The sequence below is a fragment of the Oncorhynchus tshawytscha genome, linkage group LG08 (genome assembly GCF_018296145.1).
Source record: "Oncorhynchus tshawytscha isolate Ot180627B linkage group LG08, Otsh_v2.0, whole genome shotgun sequence".
Lineage (NCBI taxonomy): Eukaryota > Metazoa > Chordata > Actinopteri > Salmoniformes > Salmonidae > Oncorhynchus > Oncorhynchus tshawytscha.
Window position 1 is genome coordinate 5,618,483 of NC_056436.1, and position 25,021 is coordinate 5,643,503.

Genomic DNA, 25,021 nt, shown 5'->3' on the forward strand with positions numbered 1-25,021 from the left:
AGGAATTTAATGTTCACATCTGTAAATAAAATATAATATTACTAGCTACTATTTGTTTGTTTAGTAATTGTGTCACACACAACAGAGGAGGCTGGTTGGAGGAGCTATAGGAGGATAGGCACATTGTAATGGCTTTTATTTTATTTTAAACTGCATTGTTGGTTAAGGGCTCGTCAGTCAGGCATTTCACTGTAATGTTTACACCTGTTGTATTCGGCACACGCGACTAATAACATTTGATTTGAATGGAATTCATTGGAACAGAGTCAAACATGTGGTTTCCATGGTTTCGATACGGTTCCATTCATTCCATTACAACGAGCCCGTCCTCATATCTCCTCCCACCAGCCTCCTCCAATAACCCCCCCCCCCACACACACACTTCATTCTTTATTACCCTTCTTCCAACATGGCCGCTTTAAGACAGGAAATCATTATCATACTCCTCACATTTCCTGTGATCAATAATCATACCTGCATTATTATAATAACCAAATTGATGACGTTGTTTCTTCAACCAAAGAAAGGGGGAAGAGTCATTGGGGTATGTTTCAAATGGAACTATTCACTACATAGGGTGTCATTGGGGATAGTCATTGGCTCTCGTTTTGTTGAGGCCAGATATTCAGATAAGGTAGGAGGGTAAAGTGCATCAGGGAAGGAAGGGAAGATAAGTGAGTGCCTAGGGGGTAGGAGAGTAGGGGGAATGGTGCTAGGGCACAATTTGGGATAGGGGGCCAGAGCGCAACAATAAACCAGAGAGTGAAAAGACGTGTCCTAATTGGCACCATATTCCCCACCTCCAGGCTGTGTAAGGGCTATTTGACCAAGGAGTATGTTCCACTAGATGTTGGAACATTGCTGCTATAACAGCCTCCACTCTTCTGGGAAGGCTTTCCACTAGATGTTGGAACATTGCTGCTATAACAGCCTCCACTCTTCTGGGAAGGCTTTCCACTAGATGTTGGAACATTGCTGCCATAACAGCCTCCACTCTTCTGGGAAGGCTTTCCACTAGATGTTGGAACATTGCTGCGGGGACTTGCTTCCATTCAGCCACAAGAGCATTAATGAGGTCTGGTACTGATGTTTGGTGGTTAGGCCTGGCTAACAGTCGACGTTCTAATTCATCCCAAAGGTATTTGATGAGGTTGAGGTCAGGGCTCTGGCCAGTCAAGTTTTTCCACACGGATCTCGCTTTGTGCACAGGGGAATTGTCATGCCGAAACAGGAAAGGGCATTCTCCAAACTGTTGCCACAAAGTTGGAAGCACAGAATCGTCTAGAATGTCCTTGTATGCTGTAGTGTTAAGATTTCCCTTCAGTGGAACTAAGGGGCCTGAACCATGAAAAACAGCCCCAGACCATTATTCCTCCTCCACCAAACTTTAGTTTACACTATGCATTGGGACAGATAGCGTTCTCCTGGCATCCGCCAAACCCAGATTCGTCCGTCAGACTGCCAGATGGTGAAGTGTGATTCATCACTCCAGAGAACGCGTTTCCACTGCTCCAGAGTCCAATGGTGGTGAGCTTTACACCACTCCAGATGATACTTGTCATTGCGCATGGTGATCTTAGGCTTGTGTGCGGCTGCTCTGCCATGGAAACCCATTTCATGAAGCTCCTGATGAACCGTTCTTGTGCTGAGTTTGCTTCCAAAGGCAGTTTGGAACTCGGTAGTGAGTGTTGCAACCGAGGACAGATGATTTGTATATGCTACCCACTTCAGCACTCGGCTATCCCGTTCTGTGAGCTTTTGTGGGCTACCACTTCGCTGCTGAGCCGTTGTTGCTCCTAGACGTTTCCATTTCACAATAACAGCACTTACAGTTGACCGGGGGGCAGCTCTGGCAGGGCAGAAATGTGACAAACTGACTTGTTGGTGCCACGTTGAAAGTCACTGAGCTCTTCAGTAAGGCCATTCTACAGCCAATGTTTGTCTATGGAGATTGCATGTCTGTGTGCTCGATTTTATACACCTGTCAGCAACAGGTGTGGCTGAAATAGCCGAATCCACATACTCTTGTGTATATATAGTGTATATTGTTAATATTATGATTAAAGTATTGAAATGTGATTGTCATGGCATCAACATATAATTACGGTGTAATCTGAGGGATTAAAGTGAGAAATAAAAATGTTTATTACGTGTAATCTGACGGATTAAAGTGAGAAATAAAAATGTTTATTACGTGTAATCTGAGGGATTAAAGTGAGAAATAAAAATGTTTATTACGTGTAATCTGAGGGATTAAAGTGAGAAATAAAAATGTTTATTACGTGTAATCTGACGGATTAAAGTGAGAAATAAAAATGTTTATTACGTGTAATCTGACGGATTAAAGTGAGAAATAAACATTATGGTGTAATCTGAGGGATTAAAATGAAAAATAAAAATGTTTATTACGGTGTAATCTGAGGGATTAAAGTGAGAAATAAACATTACGGTGTAATCTGAGGGATTAAAGTGAGAAATAAAAATGTTTATTACGTGTAATCTGAGGGATTAAAGTGAGAAATAAAAATGTTTATTACGTGTAATCTGAGGGATTAAAGTGAGAAATAAAAATGTTTATTACGTGTAATCTGAGGGATTAAAGTGAGAAATAAAAATGTTTATTACGTGTAATCTGACGGATTAAAGTGAGAAATAAACATTATGGTGTAATCTGAGGGATTAAAATGAAAAATAAAAATGTTTATTACGGTGTAATCTGCGGGATTAAAGTGAGAAATAAACATTACGGTGTAATCTGAGGGATTAAAGTGAGAAATAAACATTATGGTGTAATCTGAGGGATTAAAATGAAAAATAAAAATGTTTATTACGGTGTAATCTGAGGGATTAAAGTGAGAAATAAACATTACGGTGTAATCTGAGGGATTAAAGTGAGAAATAAACATTATGGTGTAATCTGAGGGATTAAAATGAAAAATAAAAATGTTTATTACGGTGTAATCTGAGGGATTAAAGTGAGAAATAAACATTACGGTGTAATCTGAGGGATTAAAGTGAGAAATAAAAAATGTTATTACGTGTAATCTGACGGATTAAAGTGAGAAATAAACATTACGGTGTAATCTGAGGGATTAAAGTGAGAAATAAAAATGTTTATTACGGTGTAATCTGAGGGATTAAAGTGAGAAATAAACATTATGGTGTAATCTGAGGGATTAAAATGAAAAATAAAAATGTTTATTACGGTGTAATCTGAGGGATTAAAATGAAAAATAAAAATGTTTATTACGGTGTAATCTGAGGGATTAAAGTGAAAAATAAAAATGTTTATTACGGTGTAATCTGAGGGATTAAAGTGAGAAATAAACATTATGGTGTAATCTGAGGGATTAAAGTGAGAAATAAACATGTTTATTACGGTGTAATCTGAGGGATTAAAGTGAGAAATAAACATTATGGTGTAATCTCTGGGATCGCTATTAAAGTGAGAAATAAAAAAAAATGGGCAATTATGTCAACAAAAGAGTTACATTTAGACAATGAATATGGTGTTAAATTGATCATGACTATAACAAATACGGCCAACAAAAATCCCTTTTCTAAATGCGACATCTCTCGATTGATTAGAGTACGCGTTTTTATACACCGACAAACGTCCCACTGACAGAAGGCCCATTAAACACATCTGACCCTCGCATAGGACACACGGGAGGTCGGAGGTCAAAGGGGTCTTGTCCCAAACGGCTCCTATTCAGTGCACTACTGTTTAAACTAGGGCCTCGTAGTGCACTAAGTAGGGAATAGGATGCCATTTGGGGACCTATTAAAGTCACACACCAGGAACAAAGGGAATATATACAAAAACCTGGTCACAGCAACGAAGTTCCTGGGTCAAAGACATATGAAACAGACAGCTATGATAGGCTTTAAGGAGACAATATTATTGACCTGTAACATTAAGGTACCACCTCTTTATCTCATGAGAGAGAGAGAGTCCCTCACTAAATCCAACTCGTTCCAAGTTTTCGTTCGTTTTGTATTCTATATAAAGCTCATCTTTAATTCTAGCGATTCTTACAAGCCCTTTCGGGGACTTTGGTGTTCTGTTGCTTCCCTCTGTGGGGAAAAAGCAAGAGAGATTCAGGAAATTTCTAGCATGGGTACCCAGTCCGTTTGTGTATGACGTTCCACTTGCCACTCTGTGTCCTTGCAGAGTACTAGAAGTGGAATGTTAGCAACAACAACAACAGGTCTGGATTTCAGGCTAGGAAATAGCTCCTTGGGCAGATATTTGAAGGGGGTTGACTAGTGGCAGGTCGAGATGATAGACAGTAACAGAAACTCTTAAATCATCAATATAATCTACACTTGTGTGTGTGTGTGTGTGTGTATATATATTTGACAGGCTTGTAATACCAACACTTGTTTTCTTCTTTACATCCTTTCTAACTAACAACAAAGAGAAGAAAAAACATCTTTTAAAAAATGGGGGAGGAGTTAGAATTCTTCACATTACGGCAGGTTGTTTATTCTGTCACTAAGAAATGTATTACTAGGCTTGAAGGTTGGTGAAAACAAAAGATAGATCCCTTTTTAACTGAGGTAGGAGATACAACTCAAGAACTATCGTACACCCCTGCTGCTTGTGATATTAATTCTGGTATGTGTATCTTCTGTGCTTATCCCAGACGTCAGTTTTACTAGATAAAGTGGTCAACAACTCACAATTCAGCATGGTTAGATTCATCCCAGTGTTGTCTGGCTGTAGCCAGGCAACTCTCCAGATGAGAGACAGAGACAGTGTTGTCTGGCTGTCGTCAGTCAACCCTCCAGATGAGAGAGAGAGACAGTGTTGTCTGGCTGTAGTCAGTCAACTCTCCAGATGAGAGACAGAGAAAGTGTTGTCTGGCTGTCGTCAGTCAACCCTCCAGATGAGAGAGAGAGACAGTGTTGTCTGGCTGTAGTCAGTCAACTCTCCAGATGAGAGAGAGAGAGAGAGAGAGAGAGACAGTGTTGTCTGGCTGTCGTCAGTCAACGCTCCAGATGAGAGAGAGAGACAGTGTTGTCTGGCTGTCGTCAGTCAACTCTCCAGATGAGAGAGAGAGACAGTGTTGTCTGGCTGTCGTCAGTCAACCCTCCAGATGAGACAGTCGGCACAACGGTGTTTCACTACTTTCAGTGAGGAAGAGGAAGTCAGTCACAGAGTCCAGGCAAGGTGTCTTGTTGTTCCACTCGTGGCGTTTCCAGTTGAAGTGCGATCTGTTATTCCCTGATGATGTCTGGTTCCCCATCTTGTAACCTGAACTAGGTGTCTCCAGAACAACGGTTACGCCCAGGTCGTGTTCATTAGAGGCACACAACAAATAGAAAATATTGTTATCATTTTTTTTTTTTTTTGCAACAGAGAACTAAAACGAGCATTTCTGATTAGACGACTCCCGTTTGGTGCGTAACGAACACGGCCCATGTTCCCCTCCCCCTCGTGGGTTTACTTGGCGTTGGGTCGGCCTTGTTTTGTAGGAGGCGGCGTCTTTCTGTCCCTGTCCTTGTGCTCAGACAGCCACTGGCAACAGATGTCCTGCATGACAGAGTCTCCGACGGCCTCCGCTGTCTGGAGGACTTCCTGAACCAGCGGCCCGGCCTTGGTTGTATCCAGCTTTACAGCTAGGAGATAGGCCGCTCGCAGTTTACTCACCTGCAGGTAGGCCTTAATCTACAGAGACAGATTACAGTCAGGTGTTAATCTACAGAGACAGATTACAGTCAGGTGTTAATCTACAGAGACACATTACAGTCAGGTGTTAATCTACAGAGACAGATTACAGTCAGGTGTTAATCTACAGAGACAGATTACAGTCAGGTGTTAATCTACAGAGACAGATTACAGTCAGGTGTTAATCTACAGAGACAGATTACAGTCAAGTGTTAATCTACAGAGACAGATTACAGTCAAGTGTTAATCTACAGAGACAGATTACAGTCAGGTGTTAATCTTCAGAGACAGATTACAGTCAGGTGTTAATCTACAGAGACACATTACAGTCAGGTGTTAATCTACAGAGACAGATTACAGTCAGGTGTTAATCTACAGAGACAGATTACAGTCAGGTGTTAATCTACAGAGACAGATTACAGTCAGGTGTTAATCTACAGAGACAGATTACAGTCAGGTGTTAATCTACAGAGACAGATTACAGTCAAGTGTTAATCTACAGAGACAGATTACAGTCAAGTGTTAATCTACAGAGACAGATTACAGTCAGGTGTTAATCTTCAGAGACAGATTACAGTCAGGTGTTAATCTACAGAGACACATTACAGTCAGGTGTTAATCTACAGAGACAGAGACAGATTACAGTCAGGTGTTAATCTACAGAGACAGAGACAGATTACAGTCAGGTGTTAATCTACAGAGACATCACCAGAATGTTAGAGGGTTGTAGAGAGAGAGAGAGTGAGGAGACATGGAGAAGGAAGACTAGACAGGAGATGGTGATGAGGAGGACAGGAGATGAGGAGGGTTGTAGAGAGAGAGAGAGAGTGAGGAGACATGGAGAAGGAAGACTAGATAGGAAATGAGATGGTGAGGAAGAGGAGGACAGGCGAAAGGATATGATGAGGAGGGGAAGAGGAGATGAGCAGGGGAAGAGAGGAGAGTGAGGAGGACAGGAGATGAGGGGAAGAGATGAGAGTGAAGAGGAGGAGTACAGCAGAAAGGAGAAGAGGAAGAGGTACGGATGGTAGATGAGGAAGAAGACAGGAAAGAGAGAGAGGGAGGAGAGGTGGTTACCTACCTTGTTCTCTGTGCTCTTTGTCTCCAGAATGAGACACTCTAACTCCTTGGCCTTCATCAAGACAAAACAAAACTTTATTAACACCCCATCTCAGACAGTAACAGTACGAGGAAGTCTGTGATTGGCACTGTTCCTAGACCAGTTAACCCACTGTTCCTAGACCAGTTAACCCACTGTTCCTAGACCAGTTAACCCACTGTTCCTAGACCAGTTAACCCACTGTTCCTAGACCAGTTAACCCACTGTTCCTAGGCCAGTTAACCCACTGTTCCTAGGCCAGTTAACCCACTGTTCCTAGACCAGTTAACCCACTGTTCCTAGACCAGTTAACTCACTGTTCCTAGGCCGTCATTGAAAATAAGAATTTGTTCTTAACTGACTTGCCTGGTTAAATAAAGGTATAAACCAAGTACACTACCAAGTACACTACCAAGTACACTACCAAGTACACCACCAAGTACACTACTCTGTACACTACTCTGTACACTACTCTGTACACTACCAAGTACACTACCAAGTACACTACTCTGTACACTACCAAGTACACTACCAAGTACACTACTCTGTACACTACCAAGTACACTACCAAGTACACTACTCTGTACACTACTCTGTACACTACCAAGTACACTACTCTGTACACTACCAAGTACACTACTCTGTACACTACTCTGTACACTACTCTGTACACTACCAAGTACACTACCAAGTACACTACTCTGTACACTACTCTGTACACTACCAAGTACACTACCAAGTACACTACTCTGTACACTACCAAGTACACTACCAAGTACACTACTCTGTACACTACCAAGTACACTACTCTGTACACTACTCTGTACACTACCAAGTACACCAACAAGTACACTACTCTGTACACTACTCTGTACACTACCAAGTACACTACTCTGTACACTACCAAGTACACTACTCTGTGCACTACTCTGTACACTACCAAGTACACTACCAAGTACACTACTCTGTACACTACCAAGTACACTACTCTGTACACTACCAAGTACACTACTCTGTACACTACCAAGTACACTACCAAGTACACTACCAAGTACACTACTCTGTACACTACTCTGTACACTACCAAGTACACTACCAAGTACACTACCAAGTACACTACCAAGTACACTACTCTGTACACTACCAAGTACACTACTCTGTACACTACTCTGTACACTACCAAGTACACTACTCTGTACACTACCAAGTACACTACTCTGTACACTACTCTGTACACTACTCTGTACACTACTCTGTACACTACTCTGTACACTACTCTGTACACTACCAAGTACACTACTCTGTACACTACTCTGTACACTACCAAGTACACTACTCTGTACACTACTCTGTACACTACCAAGTACACTACTCTGTACACTACCAAGTTAATTAAAGGTTAAAGATTAAAGGTTAATAAAATACACATCTTACTGGCAGCTATAACGCTTTATAAACATATTATAAGCATGTATTAGCCTTTATGTCTTACAATATAAGGGTTATAATATGTGACGTCAATCAACATTTCACAAATTAAAGAGTTGTAGACTACTAAAGGACCTACTGAAAGGCTGTAAATGGCTGTGGTGTAAAGTACTGGTGTAAAGTAGTGGTGTAAAGTAGTGGTGTAAAGTACTGGTGTAAAGTACGTAAGTACAAATACTTTAAAGTAATACTTAAGTCGTTTTTTTGGGGGGTTTCTGAACTTTACTATTTATATGATTGACAACTTTTACTTTCACTACATTCCGAAAGAAAACGATGCACTTTTTACTCCATACATTTTCCCCTGTCACCCAAAAGCACTCGTTACATTTTGAATGCTTAGCAGGACAGTGATATGGTCCAATTCACACAATTATAAAGAGAACATCCCTGGTCGTCCCTACTGCCCCTGATCTGGTGGACTCACTAAACAGAGAACATCCCTGGTCCTCCCTACTGCCTCTGATCTGGTGGACTCACTAAACAGAGAACATCCCTGGTCGTCCCTACTGCCTCTGATCTGGAGGACTCACTAAACAGAGAACATCCCTGGTCGTCCCTACTGCCTCTGATCTGGAGGACTCACTAAACAGGGAACAAACCTGGTCATACCTACTGCCTCTGATCTGGTGGACTCACTAAACAGAGAACATCCCTGGTCATCCCTACTGCCTCTGATCTGGAGGACTCACTAAACAGAGAACATCCCTACTGCCTCTGATCTGGAGGACTCACTAAACAGAGAACAGCCCTGGTCATCCCTACTGCCTCTGATCTGGTGGACTCACTAAACAGAGAACAGCCCTGGTCATCCCTACTGCCTCTGATCTGGAGGACTCACTAAACAGAGAACATCCCTACTGCCTCTGATCTGGAGGACTCACTAAACAGAGAACAGCCCTGGTCATCCCTACTGCCTCTGATCTGGTGGACTCACTAAACAGAGAACAGCCCTGGTCATCCCTACTGCCTCTGATCTGGAGGACTCACTAAACAGAGAACATCCCTGGTCATCCCTACTGCCTCTGATCTGGAGGACTCACTAAACAGAGAACATCCCTGGTCCTCCCTACTGCCTCTGATCTGGAGGACTCACTAAACAGAGAACATCCCTGGTCCTCCCTACTGCATCTGATCTGGTGGACTCACTAAACAGAGAACATCCCTGGTCATCCCTACTGCCTCTGATCTGGTGGACTCACTAAACAGAGAACATCCCTGGTCATCCCTACTGCCTCTGATCTGGAGGACTCACTAAACACAAATACTTTGTTTGTAAATGATGTCTGAGTGTTGGAGTGTGCCCCTGGCTATCCGTAAATTTAAAAAACAAAAAAATGGTTATGTCTGGTTTGCTTCATATAAGGAATTTGACATTATTTATACTTTTTTTTTTTTTTTACTATTGATACATAAATATATTTAAAACCAAATATTTTTAGACTTTTACTCAAGTAGTATTTTACAGGGTGACTTTTACTCAAGTAGTATTTTACAGGGTGACTTTTACTCAAGTAGTATTTTACAGGGTGACTTTTACTCAAGTAGTATTTTACAGGGTGACTTTTACTCAAGTAGTATTTTACAGGGTGACTTTTACTCAAGTAGTATTTTACAGGGTGACTTTTACTCAAGTAGTATTTTACAGGGTGACTTTTACTCAAGTAGTATTTTACAGGGTGACTTTTACTTGAGTGCTTTTATATTAAAGTATCTTTACTTTTACTCAAGTATGACAATTTTCCCCACCACTGATAAATGGTAAACTGATAGATTTGAAAGAGATTGTGGGGCCCCTTATCTGTAACTCAAGTCTGTGGGGCCCTTATCTCTAACTCACGTCTGTGGGGCCCTTATCTCTAACTCACGTCTGTGGGGCCCTTATCTCTAACTCACGTCTGTGGGGCCCTTATCTCTAACTCACGTCTGTGGGGCCCTTATCTCTAACTCACGTCTGTGGGGCCCTTATCTCTAACTCACGTCTGTGGGGCCCTTATCTCTAACTCACGTCTGTGGGGCCCTTATCTCTAACTCACGTCTGTGGGGCCCTTATCTCTAACTCACGTCTGTGGGGCCCTTATCTCTAACTCACGTCTGTGGGGCCCTTATCTCTAACTCACGTCTGTGGGGCCCTTATCTCTAACTCACGTCTGTGGGGCCCTTATCTCTAACTCACGTCTGTGGGGCCCTTATCTCTAACTCACGTCTGTGGGGCCCTTATCTCTAACTCACGTCTGTGGGGCCCTTATCTCTAACTCACGTCTGTGGGGCCCTTATCTCTAACTCACGTCTGTGGGGCCCTTATCTCTAACTCACGTCTGTGGGGCCCCTTATCTCTGTAACTCACTTCTGTGGGGCCCTTATCTCTGTAACTCACGTCTGTGGGGCCCTTATCTGCGATGGAGACGCAGCTGAGTATGATGACATCACAGTCGTTCTTGGTGGCGGTGCCCGACTCGCCCACGCACTTCAGCAGCTGGCGCACGGCCCGGTACTGACGCTGGCGCACAAGCCTCTGGCCCGCACGCACGTATACCGTCAAGGCTTCCAGCTGGAAGTCCTAAGAGGAGGAGGAGGAGGAGGGAGGAAGAGGAAGAGGAGGAGGGAGGAAGAGGAGGAGGAAGAGGAGGAGGAGGGAGGAAGAGGAAGAGGAGGAAGAGGAGGAAGAGGAGGAGGAGGGAGGAAGAGGAGGAGGAGGAGGAAAAAAACTAACTGTTTTATTAACAAATAAATAATGTACACAACCGTTCTAAAGTTTTGGGGTCACTTAGAAATGTCCTTGTTTTTGAAAGAAAAGCACATTTCTTGGTCCATTAAAATAACATCAAATTGATCAGAAATACAGTGTAGACATTGTTAATGTTGTAAATGACTATTGTAGCTGGAAACGGCTGATTTTTTTATGTAATATCTACATAGGCGTACAGAGGCCCATTATCAGCAACCATCACTCCTGTGTTCCAATGGTACATTGTGTTAGCTAATCCAAGTTTATCATTTTAAAAGGCTAATTGATCATTAGAAAACCCTTTTGCGTGGTCTAGGGCACTGCATCGCAGCGCTAGCTGTGCCACCAGAGACTCTGGGTTCGCGCCCAGGCTCTGTCGCAGCCGGCCGTGACTGGGAGGTCCGTGGGGCGACGCACAATTGGCCCAGTGTCGTCCGGGTTAGGGAGGGCTTGGCCGGTAGGGATATCCTTGTCTCATCGCGCACCAGCGACTCCTGTGGCGGGCCGGGCGCAGTGCGCGCTAACCAAGGTCACCAAGTGCACGGTGTACCCTCTCCGACATATTGGTGCGGCTGGCTTCCGGGTTGGATGCGCGCTGTGTTAAGAAACATTGCGGCTTGGTTGGGTTGTGTATCGGAGGACGCATGACTTTCAACCTTCGTCTCTCCCGAGCCCGTACGGGAGTTGTAGCGATGAGACAAGACTGTAACTACTGTAACTACTAATAATTGGATACTACGAAATTGGGGTGAAAAAGGGGGTAACATTTTATTATAAATAAATTAAATAAAAACTTTTGCAATTGTGTTAGCACGGCTGAAAACTGTTGTGCTGATTTAAGAAATAAAACTGGCCTTCTTTAAACTAGTTGAGTATCTGGAGCATCAGCATTTGTGGGTTCGATTACAGGCTCAAAATGACCAGAAACAAAGACCTTTCTTCTGAAACTCGTCAGTCTATTCTTGTTCTGAGTAAATGGAGGCTTTTGCCAAGAAACTGAAGATCTCGTACAACGCGGTGACCTACTCCCTTCACAGAACAACGCAAACCAATATTTACATTTCTCTCAACAGACATCGTCACGGAGACGGACGGATATAACTTCCTAGACCACGATGTGACAGCACAGACATTCTCCCAACATGGTGTCGGCTTGTCACATGACCACAGTGTTATGTAATAAGGTTTATTGTGCATCTCCAACACAGACGAGACATTCCTGGGTACATTTACATGCCTTCTGTCAGGACGGGAGTAAGTCCTATGTTTATGTTTTAAGGTTGTAGGAGCAGCAAGTACGAAGATTTTCATATATCTGGTGACCAATGTTTCTCCTCAGTTTCGTTCCTTTAGTTTCTGTTTCCTCATCTTTCCCTTATTATTAGGTTCTGACCAATCAGGTAGAGTTTCAATCAACAGTCAACGGTAACTTGGCAACCAACTTTGGTGCAGCGGTTTTTTTTTCTCTCTCGCCATGCTAGATACCTACGTGTTCATCCAGATTATGTTGAAGCGATTGAAATCGATTTCAGACTTGTAAGTACTTAAAGAAATCGGTATTTGTAGTGAACATGTTCAAAATGTATGATGGCACTTTGGAACCAGGACTTAACGGTGTTGTCATTAAACACTGGAGGTCAGATTACTTGGTCAGCTACTTGGTCGTCAGTTACTTGGTCCTCTTGTTTGTCTAAACTCATTCTAGTCGAGTCGACAGTTACTTGGTCCTCTTGTTTGTCTAAACTCATTCTAGTCGAGTCGTCAGTTACTTGGTCCTCTTGTTTGTCTAAACTCATTCTAGTCGAGTCGTCAGTTACTTGGTCCTCTTGTTTGTCTAAACTCATTCTAGTCGAGTCGTCAGTTACTTGGTCCTCTTGTTTGTCTAAACTCATTCTAGTCGAGTCGTCAGTTACTTGGTCCTCTTGTTTGTCTAAACTCATTCTAGTCGAGTCGACAGTTACTTGGTCCTCTTGTTTGTCTAAACTCATTCTAGTCGAGTCGACAGTTACTTGGTCCTCTTGTTTGTCTAAACTCATTCTAGTCGAGTCGACAGTTACTTGGTCCTCTTGTTTGTCTAAACTCATTCTAGTCGAGTCGTCAGTTACTTGGTCCTCTTGTTTGTCTAAACTCATTCTAGTCGAGTCGACACTTACTTGGTCCTCTTGTTTGTCTAAACTCATTCTAGTCGAGTCGTCAGTTACTTGGTCCTCTTGATTGTCTAAACTCATTCTAGTCGAGTCGACAGTTACTTGGTCCTCTTGTTTGTCTAAACTCATTCTAGTCGAGTCGACAGTTACTTGGTCCTCTTGTTTGTCTAAACTCATTCTAGTCGAGTCGACAGTTACTTGGTCCTCTTGTTTGTCTAAACTCATTCTAGTCGAGTCGTCAGTTACTTGGTCCTCTTGTTTGTCTAAACTCACTCTAGTCGAGGCGACACTTACTTGGTCCTCTTGTTTGTCTAAACTCATTCTAGTCGAGTCGTCAGTTACTTGGTCCTCTTGTTTGTCTAAACTCATTCTAGTCGAGTCGTCAGTTACTTGGTCCTCTTGTTTGTCTAAACTCATTCTAGTCGAGTCGACAGTTACTTGGTCCATGGTCCTCTGTGTTTCGGTCTCTATATCTAGTATTTGCCATAACAGGTAGTTGCCAACATAACGTTTCAGTTATTTCTTGACTTTAAAGTCGAGGTATTTTCTATTCAAGAGGAATATTTGAGTAAAGTAAGGAAATTCCAGACGTATCCACCTGACTACTTCCTGGTCACCATACCGGAAATCAGTGTGAATACTGTCTGTTACCTGTATGACTCGGTATGCGATACCAAACCCCTCTTCGATGTTCTTTCCTCCCAACATCACCTGCAATGTAAATGCAATGACACAGATGTCAGATGTCGCCCCATATTATACAGTGTCGGTTCACGACATCAACACGATCTGTTCATAGCACAAGTACTTAAGACACTACCATTCTGTTTTATGGCCCAAGTGACACGCTATACTCCCCGTCTAGTGCCCTAACGCCCCGTCTAGTGCCCTAACGCCCCGTCTAGTGCCCTAACGCCCCCGTCTAGTGCCCTAACGCCCCCGTCTAGTGCCCTAACGCCCCCCTCTAGTGCCCTAACGCCCCGTCTAGTGCCCTAACGCCCCCCGTCTAGTGCCCTAACTCTCCCGTCTAGTGCCCTAACTCTCCCGTCTAGTGCCCTAACTCTCCCGTCTAGTGCCCTAACGCCCCCGTCTAGTGCCCTAACGCCCCGTCTAGTGCCCTAACGCCCCGCGTCTAGTGCCCTAACGCCCCCGTCTAGTGCCCTAACGCCCCGTCTAGTGCCCTAACGCCCCGTCTAGTGCCCTAACGCCCCGTCTAGTGCCCTAACGCCCCCGTCTAGTGCCCTAACGCCCCCGTCTAGTGCCCTAACGCCCCGTCTAGTGCCCTAACGCCCCCGTCTAGTGCCCTAACTCTCCCGTCTAGTGCCCTAACTCTCCCGTCTAGTGCCCTAACTCTCCCGTCTAGTGCCCTAACGCCCCGTCTAGTGCCCTAACGCCCCCGTCTAGTGCCCTAACGCCCCGCGTCTAGTGCCCTAACGCCCCCGTCTAGTGCCCTAACGCCCCGTCTAGTGCCCTAACGCCCCCCGTCTAGTGCCCTAACGCCCCCGTCTAGTGCCCTAACGCCCCCGTCTAGTGCCCTAACGCCCCGTCTAGTGCCCTAACTCTCCCGTCTAGTGCCCTAACGCCCCCGTCTAGTGCCCTAACGCCCCCCGTCTAGTGCCCTAACGCCCCGTCTAGTGCCCTAACGCCCCGTCTAGTGCCCTAACGCCCCCCGTCTAGTGCCCTAACGCCCCGTCTAGTGCCCTAACGCCCCCTCTAGTGCCCTAACGCCCCGTCTAGTGCCCTAACGCCCCCCGTCTAGTGCCCTAACGCCCCCCGTCTAGTGCCCTAACGCCCCCCGTCTAGTGCCCTAACGCCCCCGTCTAGTGCCCTAACGCCCCGTCTAGTGCCCTAACTCTCCCGTCTAGTGCCCTAACTCTCCCGTCTAGTGCCCTAACTCTCCCGTCTAGTGCCCTAACTCTCCCGTCTAGTGCCCTAACTCTCCCGTCTAGTGCCCTAACGCCCCGTCTAGTGCCTTAACGCCCCCGTCTAGTGCCCTAACGCCCCGCGTCTAGTGCCCTAACGCCCCGTCTAGTGCCCTAACGCCCCGTCTAGTGCCCTAACGCCCCGTCTAGTGCCCTAACGCCCCGTCTAGTGCCCTAACGCCCCCGTCTAGTGCCCTAACGCCCCCGTCTAGTGCCCTAACGCCCCGTCTAGTGCCCTAACGCCCCCCGTCTAGTGCCCTAACTCTCCCGTCTAGTGCCCTAACTCTCCCGTCTAGTGCCCTAACGCCCCGTCTAGTGCCCTAACGCCCCCGTCTAGTGCCCTAACGCCCCGTCTAGTGCCCTAACGCCCCGTCTAGTGCCCTAACGCCCCCGTCTAGTGCCCTAACGCCCCGTCTAGTGCCCTAACGCCCGCCTAGTGCCCTAACGCCCCCCGTCCTAGTGCCCTAACGCCCCGTCTAGTGCCCTAACGCCCCGTCTAGTGCCCTAACGCCCCGCCTAGTGCCCTAACGCCCCGTCCTAGTGCCCTAACGCCCCGTCTAGTGCCCTAACGCCCCCGTCTAGTGCCCTAACGCCCCGTCTAGTGCCCTAACGCCCCGCCTAGTGCCCTAACGCCCCGCCTAGTGCCCTAACGCCCGCCTAGTGCCCTAACGCCCCGTCTAGTGCCCTAACGCCCCCGTCTAGTGCCCTAACGCCCCGTCTAGTGCCCTAACGCCCCGCCTAGTGCCCTAACGCCCCGTCTAGTGCCCTAACGCCCCCGTCTAGTGCCCTAACGCCCCGTCTAGTGCCCTAACGCCCCGTCTAGTGCCCTAACGCCCCGTCTAGTGCCCTAACGCCCCCGTCTAGTGCCCTAACGCCCCCTCTAGTGCCCTAACGCCCCCGTCTAGTGCCCTAACTCTCCCGTCTAGTGCCCTAACTCTCCCGTCTAGTGCCCTAACGCCCCCCTCTAGTGCCCTAACGCCCCGTCTAGTGCCCTAACGCCCCCCGTCTAGTGCCCTAACGCCCCGTCTAGTGCCCTAACTCTCCCGTCTAGTGCCCTAACTCTCCCCGTCTAGTGCCCTAACTCTCCCGTCTAGTGCACTATTCCCTATCTTTGAGAAGCTTTGCGGGGGCTCACCTTGCAGGCTACATCGATCTTCATAGCGCTGGGGCCGAACAGAGTGGGAGGAGTGCTGGAGGAGGCAGAGGGGGGTGGCGGTGGAGCTGGATGTTTCACAGTGATGCAGGAACCGAGTCACCTCCAGCTGGAGCTCTATCGTGTTCATGTGCCTGGTTCAGGAAAACAAAAGGGGGAAATGTCACATGATAGCAGCCTCACTAAAGCCTCACTGCTCAGGAGAGATGGCTGCACTACGCAATTAAATCAGTTATGGTCACACATGCTTACTTTACAAGCCCTTAACCAACAATGCAGTTCAAGAAATAAAGTTAAGAACATATTTAGTAAATAAACTAAAGTAAAAAAATATAATAAAAAACAAACAATAAAATAACAATAACAGGGGTACAGGTTAGAAAAGAGATGGCTGAACCATGTTATGGTCACGGGAAGGACAGATGGCTGCAGTATGGTCATCTTGTCTTTGTGGAACTGAGGAAGTCACCACCACCTGGATATATATGTGAGGTAAAAAGGTACATTTCCTGAAGAAAATGTGTATGTTTGCTTCAGCCGTCTAAACGTTTGAATAGTTAAGTCTCTGCCTCCCTCTGGCCCCCGGGCCCCCTGGCCCTCTAGTCCCCGGGCCCTCTTGCCCCCGGGCCCTCTTGCCCCCGGGCCCTCTAGCCCCCGGGCCCTCTAGTCTGCCTCCCTCTAGCCCCCGGGCCCTCTAGTCTCCGGGCCCTCTGGCCCCCGGCCCCTCTAATCTCCGGGCCCTCTGGCCCCCGGGCCCTCTAGTCTCTGCCTCCCTCTGGCCCCCGGGCCCTCTAGTCTCTGCCTCCCTCTGGCCCCCGGGCCCTCTAGTCTCTGCCTCCCTCTGGCCCCCGGGCCCTCTAGTCTCTGCCTCCCTCTAGCCCCCGGGCCCTCTAGCCCCCGGGCCCTCTAGGCTCCGGCCCCTCTAGGCTCCTGCCCCTCTAGCCCCCGGCCCCTCTAGCCCCGGCCCCTCTAGGCTATGGGCCCTCTACCCCCGGGCCCTCTACCCCCGGGCCCTCTAGTCTCCGGCCCCTCTAGTCTCCGGGCCCTCTAGTCTCCGGCCCCTCTAGTCTCCGGGCCCTCTAGGCTCTGCCTCCCTCTGGCCCCCGGGCCCGCTAGTCTCTGCCTCCCTCTGGCCCCCGGGCCCGCTAGTCTCTGCCTCCCTCTGGCCCCCGGGCCCGCTAGTCTCTGCCTCCCTCTGGCCCCCGGGCCCTCTAGCCCCCGGGCCCTCTAGCCCCCGGGCCCTCTAGCCCCCGGGCCCTCTAGCCCCCGGGCCCTCTAGCCCCCGGGCCCTCTAGCCTCCGGCCCCTCTAGCCCCCGGGCCCTCTAGCCCCCGGGCCCTCTAGCCCCCGGGCCCTCTAGTCTCCGGGCCCTCTAGCCCCCGGGCCCTCTAGTCTCCGGCCCCTCTAGTCTCCGGCCCCTCTAGCCCCCGGGCCCTCTAGCCTCCGGCCCCTCTAGTCTCCGGCCCCTCTAGCCCCCGGCCCCTCTAGTCCCCGGCCCCTCTAGCCCCCGGGCCCTCTAGCCCCCCGGGCCCTCTAGCCCCGGGCCCTCTAGCCCCCGGCCCCTCTAGTCTCCGGCCCCTCTAGGCTCCGGCCCCTCTAGCCCCGGCCCCTCTAGTCTCCGGCCCCTCTAGCCCCCGGCCCCTCTAGCCCCCGGCCCCTCTAGCCCCCGGCCCCTCTAGTCTCACCTGGACACATCACTAGAAGACATCTTCTTTCTGAAGGAGTTAGAGGTGCTCTTCTTCCTGTTAGTGCTGTTGGTACGTGTTCCCTGTTGCTCCTGAAGGTAGGTTCTGAGGTGCTCCTTGGCCCGAACCAGCCATCTCCGCTGGTCTCCCAGCTGTACGTAGGACACGACACCGTGGGTGAAGAACCGGATACACGTCATGGCCGCTCGTACGTGGTCCTGACAGGAGGGAGGAGAGGGTTATTATGTTTCTAATCAGATTCAGATCTTATTATCTTATAGAGGGGCTCCACTGCTACTTAGTTCTCTATTCTAGAGAGGGGGTGGTGGGGGAGGAGAGGGGGGTGGTGGGGGATTAGAGGAGAGGAGAGAAAGAGGGGGTGGTGAGGGAGGGGATGAGCGGGGGTGGTGGAGGAGTGAAAGAGAGGAGGGGGTGGTGGAGGAGTGGAGGAGAGGAGTGGAGGAGAGGAGGGGGGGTGGGAGGAGGAGGAGAGGAGGGGCGGTGGGAGGAGTAGAGGAGAGGAGGGGTGGTGGGAGGAGTAGAGGAGAGGAGGGGTGGTGGGGGAGTGGAGGAGAGGAGGGGTGGTGGGAGGAGTAGAGGAGAGGAGAGGAGGGGTGGTGGGGGAGTGGAGGAGAGGAGGGGTGGTGGGAGGAGTAGAGGAGAGGAGGGGTGGTGGGGGAGTGGAGGAGAGGAGGGGGGTGGTGGGAGGAGTAGAGGAGAGGAGAGGAGGGGTGGTGGGGGAGTGGAGGAGAGGAGGGGTGGGGGGAGTGGAGGAGAGGAGGGGTGGTGGGGGAGTGGAGGAGAGGAGGGGTGGTGGGAGGAGTGGAGGAGTGGAGGGGTGGAGGAGTGGAGGGGTGGTGGGAGGAGTGGAGGAGAGGAGGGGTGGTGGGAGGAGTAGAGGAGAGGAGGGGTGGTGGGAGGAGTAGAGGAGAGGAGGGGTGGTGGGAGGAGTACAGACTAACCATCATGAACTGTTGTAGCTGGTATAGTGTGTGGAAGTGTCCCCGTCGCTGCAGCAGTTGACAGGAGGAGAGGAGGTATCGGCTACAGACCTCCAGGCCTGGATCTAGGGTCTCCAGTAACCCCTGCAGCATCCCCAGACGACCCCTCTCCAGACAAGGCTGCAATACGCCCTCCAGGAACACCTCCTCTGGACATTCCTGGAGGGCCATGGAGGAAGGGACAACTGTTGAACTCATGTCCGCTTGGTTTCTAATATCTATAATTAGGTTTAATAGCTTTTATCGGGTTCTAATAGGTTTCTAATATCTATAATTAGGTTTAATAGGTTTTATAGGGTTCTAATATCTATAAATAGGTTTTATAGGGTTCTAATAGGTTTCTAATATCTATAATTAGGTTTAATAGGGTTCTAATAGGTTTCTAATATCTATAATTAGGTTTAATAGGTTTCTAATATCTATAATTAGGTTTAATAGGTTTTATAGGGTTATAATAGGGTTCTAATAGGGTTCTAATATCTATAAATAGGTTTAATAGGTTTCTAATATCTATAAATAGGTTTAATAGGGTTCTAATAGGTTTCTAATAGGGTTCTAATAGGGTTCTAATATCTATAAATAGGTTTAATAGGTTTCTAATATCTATAAATAGGTTTAATAGGGTTCTAATGTCTATAAATAGGTTTAATAGGTTTCTAATATCTATAAATAGGATTAATAGGGTTCTAATAGGTTTCTAATAGGGTTCTATAGGGTTCTAATATCTATAAATAGGTTTAATAGGGTTCTAATAGGGTTCCAATATCTATAAATAGGTTTAATAGGTTTCTAATATCTATAAATAGGATTAATAGGGTTCTAATAGGTTTCTAATAGGGTTCTAATAGGTTTCTAATATCTATAAATAGGTTTAATAGGGTTCTAATAGGTTTCTAATATCTATAAATAGGTTTAATAGGTTTCTAATAGGTTTCTAATATCAATAAATAGGTTTAATAGGGTTCTAATAGGTTTCTAATAGGGTTCTAATATCTATAAATAGGTTTAATAGGGTTCTAATAGGGTTCTAATATCTATAAATAGGTTTAATAGGGTTCTAATAGGGTTCTAATATCTATAAATAGGTTTAATAGGTTTCTAATAGGTTTCTAATATCTATAAATAGGTTTAATAGGGTTCTAATAGGTTTCTAATAGGGTTCTAATAGGTTTCTAATATCTATAATTAGGTTTAATAGGTTTCTAATATCTATAAATTGTTTGAGTATACAGTTCCAGGACAATCAACGCTATCCGGCTCGAAGGACCATAACTCCTTGTTTATTTTAATCAGGCAGATCACTTAAATAATTCTTATTTGCCATGACAACCTGGCTCCACCTTAATACAAATCCTCAACAACAGCAACAAATAAAGTAGCATTGACCTTGAAGTTCACAGTAATGAGATAAGATCTCCGTGACCATTAATAACCTTGACCCTAATCTCTGACCCTGACCTTGCTGAGCAGGTGTTGCCGGGCGTCCATCATGTTGTCATGTCTCATGAGGAAGCAGACCAGGGCCAAATCATGACTTCTAAACCCTGATTATTAACCCCTGAACCCTTCATGACCCCTAAACCTTGACCCCCTAACCTCTGACCCCTGACCTTGCTGAGCAGGTGTTGCCGGGCGTCCATCATGTTGTCATGCCTCATGAGGAAGCTGACCAGGGACAAATCATTACTTCTAACCCCTGATTATTAACACCTAAACCTTGACCCCCTAACCTCTGACCCCTGACCTTGCTGAGTAGGTGCTGCAGGGCGTCCTTCATGTTGTCGTGTCTCATCAGGAAGGAGACCAGGGCCAGGTGAGTCCCGTAGCTGGACAGGTAGTACAAGCTCTCTTGATACAGGCTGTTGCCCTGACCCTGAACCCCCTCTGGCCAGTCCACTGATCCTCCAGGCTCACAAAGAGCTTCCTCAAGCTCCCTCAGAGACCACAGGATGTCCTCACTGAAAGACTGATACACAGAGCGAGAGACAGAGAGAAAGCGAAAGAGGGAGAAAGAGACGTAGAGGGAGACAGAGACGGAGAGATAGACAGAGACGTAGAGGGAGACAGAGACGTAGAGGGAGACAGAGACGTAGAGGGAGACAGAGACGTAGAGGGAGACAGAGACGGAGAGATAGACAGAGACGTAGAGGGAGACAGAGATGGCGAGGGAGAGATGGCGTGAGAGACAGAGAGCGAGACACAAAGAAACAAACACACACACAGTGAATGATGGTGCAATAACAGAAAACGTGGGTAGTTGGTTGCATAACCTAGTTGATCTGCAGAACAGTGCAGTGTTACATAATATCTCCAGATCAACCGGTTTCTATTTATTTTAGTTTATTTATTTAACTAGGCAAGTCAGTTAAGAACAAATTCTTATTGACAATGACGGCCTAAGAACAGTGGGTTAACCTGCCTTGTTCAGGGGGCAGAACGACAGATTTTTACCTTGTCGGGGATTCGATCTAGCAACCTTTTGGTTACTAGTCCAATGCTCTCACCTGCTATACTGAACGAAAATGTAACTAAAAAATAAACGCAACATGAAACAATTTCAAAGATTTTACCGAGTTACAATTCATATGAGGAAATCAGTCAATTAAAATAAATTCATGAGGCCCTAATCTATGGATTTCACATGACTGGGATTACAGATATATGTTGGTCTCAGAACCTCTGGTCAACAGTAGTGTTCTATATAGGGAATAGGGTGCCTCTGGTCAACAGTAGTGCACTATGTAGAGAATAGGGTGCCATTCGGGACATAACCACTTTAATGGTCTCCTTTTCAGACGGCTGAGCAGAGCAGGACGACCTTTTGGCAGAGAACACTCAGGTCATGTCCTAAATCGTACCCTACACCCTACACAGTGCAGTACGTTTGACCAGGGCCCATAGTGCACTACCTAAGGAATAGGGTTCCCATTGGGGACACATCGTTAAACCACTGGCAACAGTGAAGACTGGAGCTCTTTGTTGTGAGATCAGAACAGTAAACAACACCATCGTTTGGCATGACTGGTTCACAGTACAACTGAGTCCGGTAAGTACTGGGTACAGGGAACCAAGGTAACAAAACATCAAGATCACCAGTGTTGCAATACAGTCTATACTACAAATAGTCTATATCAATACAGTCTATACTACAAATAGTCTATATCAATACAGTCTATACTATAAATAGTCTATATCAATACAGTCTATACTACAAATAGTCTATATCAATACAGTCTATACTATAAATAGTCTATATCAATACAGTCTATACTATAAATACAGTCTATATCAATACAGTTTATGCTATACAGTGCCTTGCGAAAGTATTCGGCCCCCTTGAACTTTGCGACCTTTTGCCACATTTCAGGCTTCAAACATAAAGATATAAAACTGTATTTTTTTGTGAAAAATCAACAAGTGGGACACAATCATGAAGTGGAACGACATTTATTGGATATTTCAAACTTTTTTAACAAATCAAAAACTGAAAAATTGGGCGTGCAAAATTATTCAGCCCCTTTACTTTCAGTGCAGCAAACTCTCTCCAGAAGTTCAGTGAGGATCTTTGAATGATCCAATGTTGACCTAAATGACTAATGATGATAAATACAATCCACCTGTGTGTAATCAAGTCTCCGTATAAATGCACCTGCACTGTGATAGTCTCAGAGGTCCGTTAAAAGCGCAGAGAGCATCATGAAGAACAAGGAACACACCAGGCAGGTCCGAGATACTGTTGTGAAGAAGTTTAAAGCCGGATTTGGATACAAAAAGATTTCCCAAGCTTTAAACATCCCAAGGAGCACTGTGCAAGCGATAAAATGGAAGGAGTATCAGACCACTGCAAATCTACCAAGACCTGGCCGTCCCTCTAAACTTTCAGCTCATACAAGGAAAAGACTGATCAGAGATGCAGCCAAGAGGCCCATGATCACTCTGGATGAACTGCAGAGATCTACAGCTGAGGTGGGAGACTCTGTCCATAGGACAACAATCAGTCGTATATTGCACAAATCTGGCCTTTATGGAAGAGTGGCAAGAAGAAAGCCATTTCTTAAAGATATCCATAAAAAGTGTCATTTAAAGTTTGCCACAAGCCACCTGGGAGACACACCAAACATGTGGAAGAAGGTGCTCTGGTCAGATGAAACCAAAATTGAACTTTTTGGCAACAATGCAAAACGTTATGTTTGGCGTAAAAGCAACACAGCCCATCACCCTGAACACACCATCCCCACTGTCAAACATGGTGGTGGCAGCATCATGGTTTGGGCCTGCTTTTCTTCAGCAGGGACAGGGAAGATGGTTAAAATTGATGGGAAGATGGATGGAGCCAAATACAGGACCATTCTGGAAGAAAACCTGATGGAGTCTGCAAAAGACCTGAGACTAGGACGGATATTTGTCTTCCAACAAGACAATGATCCAAAACATAAAGCAAAATCTACAATGGAATGGTTAAAAAATAAACATATCCAGGTGTTAGAATGGCCAAGTCAAAGTCCAGACCTGAATCCAATCGAGAATCTGTGGAAAGAACTGAAAACTGCTGTTCACAAATGCTCTCCATCCAACCTCACTGAGCTCGAGCTGTTTTGCAAGGAGGAATGGGAAAAAAAATTCAGTCTCTCGATGTACAAAACTGATAGAGACATACCCCAAGCGACTTACAGCTGTAATCACAGCAAAAGGTGGCGCTACAAAGTATTAACTTAAGGGGGCTGAATAATTTTGCACGCCCAATTTTTCAGTTTTTGATTTGTTAAAAAAGTTTGAAATATCCAATAAATGTCGTTCCACTTCATGATTGTGTCCCACTTGTTGTTGATTCTTCACAAAAAAATACAGTTTTATATCTTTATGTTTGAAAGCCTGAAATGTGGCAAAAGGTCGCAAAGTTCAAGGGGGCCGAATACTTTCGCAAGACTGTAAATAGTCAATATCAATACAGTCTATACAACAAATAGTCTATATCAATACAGTCTAAACTATAAATACAGTCTAAACTATAAATACAGTCTATATCAATACAGTCTATACTATAAATAGTCTATATCAATACAGTCTATACTATAAATACAGTCTAAACTATAAACAGTCTATATCAATACAGTCTAAACTATAAATACAGTCTATATCAATACAGTCTATACTATAAATACAGTCTAAACTATAAATACAGTCTATACTATAAATACAGTCTATATCAATACAGTCTAAACTATAAATACAGTCTAAACTATAAATACAGTCTAAACTATAAATACAGTCTATACTATAAATACAGTCTAAACTATAAATACAGTCTAAACTATAAATACAGTCTATACTATAAATACAGTCTATATCAATACAGTCTACACTATAAATACAGTCTATACTATAAATACAGTCTATACTATAAATACAGTCTAAACTATAAATACAGTCTAAACTATAAATACAGTCTAAACTATAAATACAGTCTAAACTATAAATACAGTCTATATCAATACAGTCTATGCTATAAACAGTCTATATCAATACAGTCTATACTATAAATACAGTCTATATCAATACAGTCTATACTATAAATACAGTCTAAACTATAAATACAGTCTATACTATAAATACAGTCTATATCAATACAGTCTATACTATAAATACAGTCTATATCAATACAGTCTATACTATAAATACAGTCTATATCAATACAGTCTATACTATAAATACAGTCTATATCAATACAGTCTATACTATAAATAGTCTATATCAATACAGTCTATACTATAAATACAGTCTATACTATAAATAGTCTATATCAATACAGTCTATACTATAAATAGTCTATATCAATACAGTCTAAACTATAAATACAGTCTATATCAATACAGTCTATGCTATAAATACAGTCTAAACTATAAATACAGTCTATATCAATACAGTCTATGCTATAAATACAGTCTAAACTATAAATACAGTCTATATCAATACAGTCTATACTATAAATACAGTCTAAACTATAAATACAGTCTATACTATAAATACAGTCTAAACTATAAATACAGTCTATACTATAAATACAGTCTATATCAATACAGTCTATGCTATAAATAGTCTATATCAATACAGTCTATACTATAAAT

At 45.3% G+C, this 25,021-nt stretch overlaps 1 protein-coding gene across 1 annotated transcript in view; it reads right to left on the minus strand.

Annotated features, from left to right (window-relative positions):
• Positions 1-3,350: 3,350 nt before the first annotated feature.
• Positions 3,351-25,021, minus strand: part of zfyve26 (zinc finger, FYVE domain containing 26) — a 125,137-nt gene continuing 103,466 nt past the window's right edge. Inside the window, 9 exon segments of the mRNA XM_042325107.1 lie at positions 3,351-5,674; positions 6,756-6,806; positions 10,639-10,821; positions 13,788-13,847; positions 16,194-16,266; positions 16,268-16,345; positions 17,896-18,113; positions 18,858-19,055; positions 20,641-20,862. Coding sequence (XP_042181041.1) covers positions 5,450-5,674; positions 6,756-6,806; positions 10,639-10,821; positions 13,788-13,847; positions 16,194-16,266; positions 16,268-16,345; positions 17,896-18,113; positions 18,858-19,055; positions 20,641-20,862 — 1,308 coding nt within the window. The 3' untranslated portion in view covers positions 3,351-5,449.